This window comes from Lissotriton helveticus, chromosome 11 (genome assembly GCF_964261635.1).
Source record: "Lissotriton helveticus chromosome 11, aLisHel1.1, whole genome shotgun sequence".
Classification (NCBI taxonomy): domain Eukaryota; kingdom Metazoa; phylum Chordata; class Amphibia; order Caudata; family Salamandridae; genus Lissotriton; species Lissotriton helveticus.
Genome location: NC_136072.1, coordinates 843,060,426 through 843,073,254, shown reverse-complemented (window position 1 = coordinate 843,073,254; position 12,829 = coordinate 843,060,426). Strand labels below are relative to the sequence as shown.

The 12,829-nt window shown below is 45.1% G+C and overlaps 1 protein-coding gene across 2 annotated transcripts in view; it reads left to right on the top strand.

Annotated features, from left to right (window-relative positions):
• Positions 1-12,829, top strand: part of TCN2 (transcobalamin 2) — a 122,829-nt gene that overhangs the window by 53,606 nt on the left and 56,394 nt on the right. For both annotated transcript variants that reach the window (XM_078667069.1, XM_078667070.1), the window contains 3 exons: positions 1,007-1,196; positions 1,872-2,026; positions 10,797-10,952. In XM_078667069.1, coding sequence (XP_078523195.1) covers positions 1,007-1,196; positions 1,872-2,026; positions 10,797-10,952 — 501 coding nt within the window. The remainder of the gene's footprint in view (positions 1-1,006; positions 1,197-1,871; positions 2,027-10,796; positions 10,953-12,829) is intronic.

Here is a 12,829-nt window from a genome sequence, read left to right as displayed (position 1 = left end):
AGACAAAGGAGTTGGATGCACTACTCCCTAATTGAAAGAAGAACTTGAGTTTGGAAAAAGGCAGCACTTTTGTTGGCCTTGGCTTCATTTGTGCATCCAAAGTCTCATAAATTAAACATTTGCAAACTACAGTGGAGTATAACGTCGTACCCCATTGATGACAGAATGATGTAGATCAAATGGACATCAAGGAGAACCAAAACATCAGTTGTTCAGATTACCAGGAGAAGAACCTTGGTGTTTCTTCCTCCCAGATTGTCTAGCAACTTGTACAGAGGGCCTGCACAGTTGTTTTTATGAAAATATTTAAACTATTGTTATTAACAAGGCATAGTGCTGTAGCCTTTACATAGAGCCCCTGACCACCCTTTGCTGTGCCAAAAGGACCTGCTTAACAAAGTTGATTTGGAGAAAGTCCCCTCTGGATACAAATCAAGTCTGACCTGGTGCACACCTGAGGATTTCATTTTGGAATGGTTATTTGCCTCTTTTGGCTGCATATTTACATATTTTCATTCTTAAATTCCGGACTTTGTTTCAATGAATAAAACATTTGGTAAAATAAGCAAATGTTCAGAATAGATTGTATAACGAAAATGTATAGGCAGAAAGTTTTGGGGGAAGTCGCTCTTTTTGAATTTCAAGTTTACCTTGCCATTCCATCTAGGCATATGGACATTTGAGCATCGTTTTTTTATTCACCAATTACCCCCCCCCCCAAGTGCCCGTACAAAATGTCTTCCTTTTCTTACGTTTAGTTTTTTTCACTTTGAGACATTAGCTTCCTCATACTTTTTTTTAGCAGTATCTTGTTTGCTTGTTTTCTGTCTCTTAACTACTTTCTCACGAATTTGTATCCTGATTATATAAATGCAAACTAAACCGTTAACCCAGAAGCACTCAACATTATCTCTTCCATACTTTCCCAAATGTGGTGTACCTTGATTTATGATGGCTTGTAGTATTATTTATTCTTTCTCTTTTCTCTTCCTTCTTTCGCTTGAAGAAATCCCAGCAATACATAACCGTTTGATCAAGTCGCTGAACTTAAAGCTACTGAGGGCAACTGAAGATGTTTCCAAAAGTCCAAATCCAAGTGTCCATGTTGGTCTGCGCCTGTCTAAGGAGCACAACCTGGAGAAAGAGAGCCAGTACTTGGAAAGGCTCAAGTTGGCCTTCCAACCCAGTGAAAGCAGGTACAGTGCCAAACGATACACACATATATTTGTTCAAGGTGTATAGTTCAGAGATTTCCTTGTCGTAGTTGTTGCATACACAGATACACACAATATATTGTTCTCTGATGGCATGCATAGAGAAAGTTGCACTATGGATAGGACATTTCTAATACATTCACCAATAGGGATAGTAGCTGATCAGGCACCTCACACCTTGTTTCACCAGAGTCCTCTCTAGTGGAACCTTCCCTTTCCCACATGCCTTGAAGTACTTCATGTACAGTGAATATGTCTCATGAAGTAAGTTAGCCAAGATCATTGGTAACAGCTGTGAAGTTAGCTGTTAAGACAGAAAGGCTTTAAATCACTACTGATTTGGGTCAGTTTTAATCCTTTGAAAAGAGAGTGATAAAAGTCTTCGCTTTAAGATTCTCAGTTACATTTAATGAAGTGCATTTGGTAGAACTGTAAATGTGTGTACTGGACATTTATGCTTAAATTACTTTTTTCCATATTTTTATGATCTTCTCTTTCAATCAGATATGTTGCATCAGTTAGGAGTGTCGCCATGTCCTTCCTTCACTGATACAGCAGAGAAACAATAGAGTGGAGATTTCTAGAAAGCATGTATGTTGCTGAACATTGTAACTCATGTTGAAGGTTTTATTTTCTGTCTGTTTCCTCTGCTTACAGCACAGACATGAAGCCCCAGACAGAAGTCAGCACAGGCCAGCTTGCCCTCTATCTCCTTGCTCTCAGAGCCTCTTGCGAGGACCTTAAAACCGAGGAAGCAAGAAAACTGATCACCCGTCTGAAGCACCAGCTGCATGCAGAAAAGAAGCAAATAGGTATAGTGTTTGGGGTGAAAACAGTACAGAAAGGATTGTGTGCTTGGTAAGGCTGAATTAGTTTAATGCTGGGAGAAAGGTGTGTAGTGAATGAAGGCAGTGCATAATGTGCACATTGCACAGGGAATAACTACTGTTAGAACCCTTTTCAGAGGGCCTCGGGGCACACAGGGGCTACTGGGCCCAGCTGTGGCTGTCAAGGCCTTTTACTCCTGGTGTGCCGAGGCGCGACCTACTATGGATCCTGAGCAACTGCTCCAAGTACCCCGTCTTCACTTAACCCTCAGTGGTAGCTGTAGTCAAGGCATCTAATAGTTGTCAGGCAAATCACTGTTCCACCCTTCATGTAACATGTTCGCGGTTATTCCACACCCAAGGAATGCATATTATTAGCTCGTACGCAAGAGTTCCTATTTGACTCTACAGAATTTAGTCAAAAATGTCTCTGGTCCTGCAGCACCATTAGCAACGAGTCACCCAGTGTCTACCTGGCCCAGTTCATCTCTTACCCACTCTCTCAGCTTGGAGAAGTTCAGCAGTACAGCGGGTATCCTCTTTGTGGGCATCCTCGAGTCCTGCTCTGCTCTGGCAGAGAATTTCTGAGTTTAAGGTTTAGCTTTGCCCAGTGGGGGGAGGAAATACATTCTTCGGCTCCCGACTGGAGCTTGATGAGGGTGCGACATCATCCTTGGCAATCCTCAATCAGTCAGGTGCAGTTCTCTTGTATTGCAGATCTAACCGGCCACATGTAACCTCAATCTCTCCCCCAGGCGGCCGCCTGAATCCCTCTGCAGCATTGATACTGGCAGCCCCCCCTGTTTGCAGCAGGACTGGATATCATGAGCGCAGTCTCTCGAGATGCAAGTGCACTCGCCAAGACAGTTATAAGTCTTGGCGCTTCTCACAGTAGCAACTTTACCGGTTACCCACCCCCTGGCATACAGGGTCAGAGCTGTGTGACAGTATGGTTCATTCAGGTCTGCATGGCTCTTCACTCACGGCGGCCCTCTCATGGCATACAGAGTGGCCTAACTGACACTCCTGCACATGGGCAGTGACCCAATCGGTGCACAGCCATTCCCCCACACCTCACTCAGGGAATCCTCTTGCATGCTCCCACTGGTCCGCGCTTCCTCCAACACTCCTCTTCCATACAGAGCACACTTATTCTGGCAAGATGGCATGTGCAGGTGTTTCAGGGCAGGTGATCTTAGTATTCTGTACCTGTGGAAGACTCAGAAGAATGAATGCTGTGCTGCAAGAAGGACCGCTGTTCTGCTGCCCTGCTGCTTGAGTGGAAAGGACTTGACCTGCATCTTTCATGGTCAGCGGGAGCGCATTTTGGACCAGTATCCTGACGACGTCTATCTGTGAATTCCTGATTTATGAAAAACATTGTCATTATTTTCTACGATCCATCTTTGGACTTTACAGCTCCCGGGGCTCAAGGGTGATTCACCTGAATTCCTCTGTTTGATTGTTACATTGAGCCTTAACATTTAAGTACAGTAGTGAGCAGGTGAGCACAATCAACTTATGCTTCGGGTGCGAGCTGACATTCAATTATTTTCAGACCGCAGTTCCACTTCTTCATGCCACCAATTCAGTGCATTCCTTGAAGAAAAAACTGGATCTATGTTATGGCCACTTTGCTTTCCTCTCTCCTTTCTTGGTTTTTAATGGCTACTTATTTATAAACCATCAGTACGTGCCCTGAAGAAGGTGGGTGGTCGGCTGATCACCGGCACTGAAACGCACGTCTGCACCAGCGCTAGAGCCATTGGGACACCAATTACAGTTTGTATAATATTTTACCTATATGCAAAAAAAGAAAAATAGACAATATATGTTATATATATTAAGATACTAGAATAGATGGACTGTTGATATTCCTTTGAAATTGATTATTTTTGTTAACAGGTCTCGTTGACCCCTGTTGGATAGATTGGAAAAGATGTTCTTTGCTATGGCTCTACACACAATTTGCTTTTATAATATGAATGATTGATTGCAATGTCTTGGTATGGATAGCGTGTGTGAGATGTGATTGTGAGATTCATATTTTGAAGGGTGGCGGGGTTCAAGACTGTCTGGAAAAATATATGATTTTTTTCTATGTATGTTTATTGAGTATCTTTGTGATATACATGGTAAAAGAAAGAAAAAGAAGACATTTTAAATATAAATAAAACATATTTGAGAATTTTTCTAATATGTTGAAATGTTTTGTGTGCTGAAATATATATTGCTGACTCTATCTTAGAGCGTGCCTAGGAGGTGGGTTTTCTTGTGTGTGTGTTTTGGCCTGCATCTTGAACCCAGGACCACTAGAGTGACTCCAAGGGCTAGATGGCTGGCCTCCTGATCAGAGCTCAGGGACAGAAAAGGCTCCATCCTTCTAGAACTCTGCATCTGGACTCCACCTGCCGTGAGTCTTGCTCCCCAAATAGTGCCATCAGAGTCCTGGACCCTTCTAAGTGCCTAAAGGTGCTCTGCAAGGACCGAGACAGTGTGACGTATCTCCTCACAACCCCACATCAGAACCGCTGCTGCACGAAGCACCAGAGGGGAGTCTCTTAAGTCGCATCAGTGTTAAGTGATGCTCAGCCAGCAAAAGTGACACCCCCACAAACTGTGTCTACATTACTGGTAAATTCATTATACTGTCTTAGGGTGACGTGGCACAAGGACTTCCATCATTGGACACTCAACTTAAGGCCTTAGATCAAAAAGATCACAATATGGAGTAACCTAAAATATGTCTCTGGTGCACAGTAGTGTGCACACTGAGAAGTGCTCTTTTACGAGAACTTTATAATGATGAGAGGGGTGAGGTGTCATAATGCATTATTGGGTTATTTGAAATCTAGTGTTAATGGGAACATTGTTAAAATTGTTGCTTATGGTGATCTATGTGGATCAGACAATAGTTCACACTTCAAATAACTTTTCCAATTAGATTTAGCTGTCAAAGGGGTATAGTCCCCTAAATTCTGACAACACAGCAATTAACAAGTGGGATTAAACATCCGCCATCAACAAGTAATGCAGGAGAGGATCAGTAGGTGGCTCTTGCGGACTCATGTCTCAAAGAGCCTTCAGTTGAGTCGCGGATCTCAGTGCCTGTTGAAACACCCATGGCCTGATCCAATTTCTACTTCGACTAAAAAAACTCTTTTACAAATCCCTCACAGTGGAAACAATACCCCTAGCAATTTCTCCACAGCTAGTAGGGCCACTAGCTCTTGAAATGTGGATAAAAGATGCAATGAGAACTGCGTGGTACAGGTGATGGACAGCGCAATTATGCTTTCAGACAAAATAATACGATGGCTTATGCTAAGAGGTTCGCACATGAAATACATGGTCAAAGTAAGAGAATAGGAAGTCCTGTAATGGTAAAGACGGTCCCTATGGTGGTACTCTCTTGATACCATTCCCTCTGCCACTATGTGAGCTTTAGAAAGAAAGGAAACGGAAGCACACTCCAGTCACAGATACTTTATTCCATCGTTTGTTTGCTCACAACGACCACCCCTCCCCCCCACTGCATTTCAATGTACAACATGACGGGCATCGCGCGGTGCCTGTCATGTTGTGGCGCGGTGCCTGTCATGTTGTGCATTGAAAAGCACAACGTGCATTTTTAACATTGTAGCGGGCGGTGCTGAGAGCACCGCCCGCCACAATGTTAAAAATGCGGGAGGAGCCAAGATGGCGATCGGGATGGCTGCATAACCGCTTGGCTCCGTGAGCCCTCCCGCCCCGCACATATATCCTGGCGGTAAACCTGAGCAGTATTTGCTAATTTAAGTAGGTGAAGGGAAGCATTCACTTACCATCTGCTTTTGAGGCTCCACCGCGCAGTAGACCCGAAGAACTGTCTCCGTCTCTTTGGTGGCCTTCGAGGTGCTGAGGCCGGGATCTCGAGTGAGGGGAGTGTCCGGCCGTGATTGCAACACCAGCGGCCTCTGGTTGCGATGGGAAGCCGGTCGGTGAGAACCTGAGATCTGCGAGCCGGAAGAGATGATACCAACCCACTCCCAATAGTGGGTTGCCCTGCGGGAGGTGTGAAATAGCTGGGACGGAGAGAGTCCATGATGCCCAGTTCCCCTTCGGTGTGATACCTGGTTATGTTAACAGCCCTCCCTGGGAACCGGTTGGTGACTCACGGGCAGCAGGGAGCTTGTTTAGCCTTTCGGTGACTCTCCTTTCTGCTGCCTGCCCTGACTATTGGGATCCTGCTGTGAATCCTGCTGATCCCGGGGGTCGGACCCGCTCCTGAGGTGCGGTGGAGGGGAAAGAGAGCGTGACGGCTGAAATGGCGGATGATACTTTCCCGTGCACCCCTCACCCGGGCAGAGAAACCGGTGCACAAGAGAATCCCGGGGTCTGGCTATGTGAGAAACCGCCCACGCCCAAACATATACTGGCTGCACTAACAACCCTGCAGACGGCCCTGATCCGGGAGGCCCGAGATTTGGGACAAAGGATGGCCGCCATTGTTGTCCCGCCATCTTGTAACGGCACGGATCGCTCTCAAGGAGGCGCCGATGTGTCTGCCTCTGCTTCATCGACGTATTCCCCGGATGAGTCTACATTCTTAGAGACGCGGATAGATTTGGTTCATGAGCTTACTGTGGATGCACCTGTGGCGCATGTGATTGTCTCACCGGGGCCTTTCTCTGATCGGCAAGTGGAGGAACAGCATCGATACACGGCTTGGGCGGCCCCGTCGGGGTTTTGGCGCTTCCCGCATCGTGTGTTTCCCTTTCCCTGTCTGGCGGGACTGTGTTCGGACTCGAGACTGTTGGGGGTGTTGACATTGTTCCCATCAGACTTCCGCCATGCATCATCGGCGAAATTTCAGTGGCTGGGGTCCTATGGAGCGGCGACACTGCCTGATCCTCCCGGTGTAATCGGACCCTTTGTGCTACTTTGTATCCCGTTTGAGGGATGGTTCAACGTTGGTACTATTGACAAACGAGGCCAGGGGTGAATTCGATTGGAACATGGAGGGACTCATGGCTGGTTGATGGTGATTTGAGGGGCGCTTAGCGGGGATGTCATTGATTGCGTTATACGTGATTGCTGCTACCTGTCCTTCTTTTACCATTACTGTTTATACGATTTTTGCATGCGGAGGTGGGAGGGGCCGGATGACCAGATCGAGGGCCCTTCTCCTGTATTTTTTCTCTTCTTTTTCTCTTTTTCTTCTCTGTATTTCGGGTCTCTTATTTAGGGCGACAGGCACGCTGCTGGGGGGATAGGCCATAGCCTTTAGCAGGGGTGCAGGGTTGAGGGTTGGGGGATGGGTTTGTTATTTTGTTCTATCTTTGTTTCTATGGCCCTTTGCCCTTTTCCTTTTTCGATGTCGTCATCTTCCATGTCTCCCATATTGTGTTTCGCCTTGAGGGGTGGGGTTAGTTCGCCATGATTGCTTGGTGTTTATTGCATCTATCCTGACTCATATACCCCCTCCCCCATCTTTTTCATCTATGTACATCACTGGCGTAAAATCTTTTGCTTTAGTTAGCTGTATTAGGGGTGTGTGTGATTATGCGACATTGATTTTCATTTTATTTTTCGTTATTACAAAATGAACCGTCTCAGATCCTTATTATCGCATGGTACTTTAATTATATGATATATCCTGGATGCTACTAAGCTTTTGAACTCCGGACCGCTGCATGTTTTTCTACTACATTACTTTTTAATCGATTTGAATAGCGGCCGGCCGGACTGGTTGTAGGCCCATGTTTGTATCTCCGTACTATAACAATAAAGGATCTTTAAAAAAAATAAAAATAATGCAGGATGCGCCCGCCACTGTGGCGGGCGCTTCCTAATTCCCCTCCCGGGACCCCCGCCCTTATGGCGAGCGGTCCCGTTGTCCGATAGGGTGGGGGGTGGACAAAGTCCGCCCGTCATCCTAATGTCCCCCTTTGCCTTTGGTATTAGTCAGTTGTGCAGACTGTGCTTGACTTCTCTAGGCATGAAGCAGAAGAAAGAATGTGCGTTGCGCATGATTAAGGGTGTACAGGCTTTAAAGATCGAAAGATCAAGGTACCTCCTAATGATGCCATAAGGCTTAGCTGATTCACTATTATATTGTCTTTCCTTTACACAGTTTATTGGTATGTGACATATAAAGTAGTTTTCTCTGGTGAAGATGGCCGCCCATGAAAATTATGATTGGTAGTGGTACTTTATTATTTTCAATAGGACTGGGTGTGCGCACGGTTTAACACAGACCAAAAAAAAACAAGTTTGTAACTCTAGGAAGGCATTCCCCAGCAGTTTGGCAATGGTATTCTGGTTATTAATCTCTTCCCCCATTCTATAATACCAGACCATATTTAATTTTTTACTAAAGCTCTCAGTTGTATCTCTAGGTTTTATATCTTTATCTTATACAAGAAGCTAGAGAGTCTGATTTAGTGGTCACATAGCACACTCTAGTCTCCTCCAGTTGACTCTGATGTTTCCGAAGCTCAGTCTTATACTTAAAGATATATGCCAGGTTGCGAGCATCTAGACCAGCTGAAAACATCTACTGTCCCTGAGTAAGTACAACAGAAAGCAGAAATTATTGGACTGCTGGTGATGGTAATCTGGGAAGAGACCGTGAAAGGGAGAGAGAGAAACACTCCCAGATACATTTCTTTCAGTCAAGGTACAGCACAGTGTAACCTTGATGTTACAAAAATAGTTTACTCTCATCAGTTGTAAAACAGAGGAGGATAGAAGAGTAAATTGAACCAGCCGGCGAAAATATGTAATCACATAAAAAGATGGAAGCCTACCAGTTTTGGCAGCAGAGGTTGCTGTGTTGAGCATCAGGCCAACTAGGAATCCAACTGTAAGCCCAGGATGCGGCCACAAATACACTGGGCAATATAGCTCTACAAGAGGCAACACTGCAAATGTTGTTCATCTCTTTGCATGACTGATTTGCTAGTAGACACCTGGAACTACAGTTGATATTGTATTTTAGAAATTCACTTGATGCTGCTCTCCATACCAGAGTTGAGCAGTTACTGGCAAGATTCTTTGTGAAGAAGCTATATTAGCAGAAGCAGTCTCTGGATATTAGTTGTACATCACATGCTGCCATGGTGACTCTTTTAACCATGAATGCTTGTCCTCCAGATGAACAAGAGGTCAGCTGTGTCTACTTAGAAGCTTTAGCAAACTGATAAATTGGGCCCCTCTCTCTCTTCAGGAGTGGCTGATTAACTGATTTTTATTATTCAGTCTTATAATAGGCTCAAAATGTGATCCCCGAAGCAGTGAAGTATGTTTGTCAGCCAGAGTAAGACTGATATTAATCTGATCTTTGAAATTCTGAGGATAATCTAGTGTCAGGCCACTCAAGATTTGTTCCAGATAATTTGATTTGGAAGGTTACGTATCGCCCAGAAAAGAAAATGTCACCTGAAAGTGGTAGCTTCTCTCGCCTTCTGCTTCTGTGCCTTACCTCAACCCTCTAATGCTTTGTACAACATGCCATATGTATTGCCCACATCACTGATGTCTGTTCTATGGCCATCTCCATTCCTTTCCACCACCTTGAGAGTCAAGTTTAGTTTAATCATAATATGAAACTGTAAACAGGACCGGCTACTTCCAACTCTGGGATGCAGCTGATGTATGAACAACTCTTCGTGATCTGCATCGAACCAGGAGCATAGTCCCAGTCTCCAGCCAGGACACAGTTAGTCCTCTCCAGTGCTCACCAGCCCTTGTTGCCCTGCAGATTTATCATCAGAGGCAACTTCTTACGGGAGACTATGACTGCGGTAGCACATCATATGTTCATAACCATTAACCCCTTCCCTGCGGGGCTAATTCACCCGCTGTGGTGGGGGTAAGGGTGGCGCGCACAGCGCCCCGATGCTCGTAACGAGCTCAGCTCGTCACGCAGCACGGTGGCGCTGTCCTCACGACAAGCTGAGCTCGTCACGACCACGCCCATTTCAATAGAACGCTCAGCACAGCGGGGGAATTATCCCTGCCTGTGAGCGCCGTGCGGGTCATGACGAGCTCAGCTTGTCATTAGCACAGCGCAACCGTGCCTCATGACGAGCTGAGCTCGTCATGAGCACGGATGAATTTAACAATAGAGCAGACCCATACCTGGGTATGTAGGAAAAAGCAGAACTGCTGAAGTGTCTGAGGTGAGAAGTTAACCAGTCAAAATCTTGAGAACCCTATTTAGAGTTTGGCGGATGGGATACCTCTTCATAAATGTGGCTGATATCCCATCTGACATATTACAAATGTCATAGGCTATAATGTTCTTGTAATATAGCGAATGGGCCATTTGCCATGTTTGTAACAGAGTATCCATTCTACAAAATAAAGCCATGAGTCTGACTGAAACATGACAGAAGTTTCTGCTTAGTCTTCTGGCAGTAAGTGATTTGCATCTACTGTTTAAGTTACTTCAAGAAAGCATTGCAAATGTTTGTTATATTGCTAGATTCCTTCTTTGAATCAACTTCTCCAAGATCATGATGGGTTTCCAGCAATCTATCTCCTTGAATATATTCACATTCATCTACAGCCAGTTGCTTTGTATCGGCTTATAAATGACCGTTAATCAATACTTAATCTTTATAATTGACATATTGTTTTGCATGTAAAATATTCAAATGTAACAGAACAATTGCCTGCACACTCCAGGGATTGTATACGGAGTACAAGTCTTTATCTAAATTCAGCAGTAATGATCTCATTTAACCTTATCGCATGTGTCATTTTGCAGTTGAAATGGACTCCCCCATAACCAGCTACTTCCAGTATAGCCTGGGGATCTTGGCACTGTGTGTGAACCACAAAGCAGTTGAAGTTCATGTGATACAGAAGCTTCTCCGTGCTGAAGAGCAAAAGAAATTCATTCTTGAAGGCGAGCATTCAGTAGGTGAGTGAAGTTTATGTAGCAGGCTGCCGGATGTGGGGAATACAGAGGGAGCAAAACAGTGTTGGGGCATCTGAAAATCTGCTGGGGCAATACCAGTGGCAACTGGCACTGATCAGGGTTGGTGGGACGGCGTTGGAGATGGGGTAGGAAGGGGAATGAAAAAATCAAAACAAAAATAACGACTTATCTTATCGCCGCATCCCGCATCTCTGCTTCGTCTCTCGTCCATTGGACACAGGCTGAACAGCAACCAGGTAGCACACCCTAGACTCCCCTAACCAATCACAACGCTGCAATGCAGTGTTGTGATTGGTCTGAATGCCATGGTACAGCGCTCAGACGGAGACTTGGGGGCTGGGCATGTTCTCTATGGTGGCTGTAATTCAGCCTGCATGGAGAATATGCAAAGGGTGCATGAATGTTTGGCCGACACCAGAGGGCCTGCCGAGCATTTCTGCAAACCACTCCTCCTCTGCCCTGCTCTGAGAGTAGAGCTGCCTGGCCCGCCCACCCACAAAGCAGCTGGAAACAATAAAACAATAATAAGAACAAGTTATTATCATTTTATTTGTCCTTTTGCCACACTGCTTAAAAGCATTGGGGCGACGCTCCCCCGCCTTAGCAGAGGAGCTGCCTCTAGTCAAGATATGGAAACAATATATGGCTCTCTGCGTAAAATGTCTGGTATACACCCGAGAATTTGTTGGTTTGCGTCAGAGCACAAGTGGTTAAGGTACCATTTCGGCTCTGTAGTGATGTTTTTATTAGGATTTACCACCACTTCTTCACACAAAAATTCTGTTAATGAATTTCCAGCTTACATTTTGTTGTATCACATTGAATACCAATAGGAGTGATGGGTTGTATTCTTGAATTAATATCGGCCACTGACAATTATTCCAGAACATATGGTTTAAAAAAAAATGTTTTACTTACACCTCTTACAGGAACCTGCCATTTACAAATCCGTCTTGGTCCTGCACCAGAGCTGCCAGTCCATACCCCTTTTGAATGGGAACACTGGCAACCACAGTCAGGTTTCAGCCTTTTTGGGCCATGCCAGTGGAGTGTAGCGCAAGTACTAAGACTAAGTGAACAGAGGATTGACATCTATTTATACCCACACTAAGGGCTTCACATTAAGTAAATTAAAAAAGTGGGTGGGTGGAAAGTATGAATTAATCTCAGCCATCACCTTGTTGTTTGTTGCAATAGACACACTAAGTGCATTGAGTTGCACGGGTTCTGTGCTAACTGTGCTACAGGCCTCAAGCTATAGCTCACTGATATGACTGAAGTAGATTGAAACCAGTCTGGGTTTGGTTGTGTTCCCATCTGAAGAGGATCTGGCCTGGTAGTTTGGGTTGGACTGGTCCTCTAGAACACTGATTTGGATATTACAGGTCTTTTTTTTAAAGTGACATGGTGGTTGGAAAACAGGGGTCAGAAATGTGGCCTCACGTGATCGCCATTGGCTCAGATTAATTCAAGCATTCCTTCCATCACCTTATTTGTCGCACAGTGAAATGCGGACTGGCTGCTGCAAACAGCTAATGCGCTGTTCTCAGTGCAGGCACAGATTTACATCTACACTGGGAACAGCACATATATTTTTAGAGAGTGCACTTCCCTGGTCTAAGCCCATCATGCACAGTTGAGGTGCCCAGTGGCACAGACCAGGACCATTCACCCTGTCTTTCATATAGCCCCATATGTCCCCAAGTCTGTAATATGGCCCCATATGTGTAGCACAGACGTGTGGTCCAGATGACTCCGGCGCTCCTCCATTTTTTTTTTTAAATATACAACTGGCAGCCTTCATGTATGTCTGAAACATTAAATTGACAAAGGAGTTGTGTCATGGATCCTAAACAAAT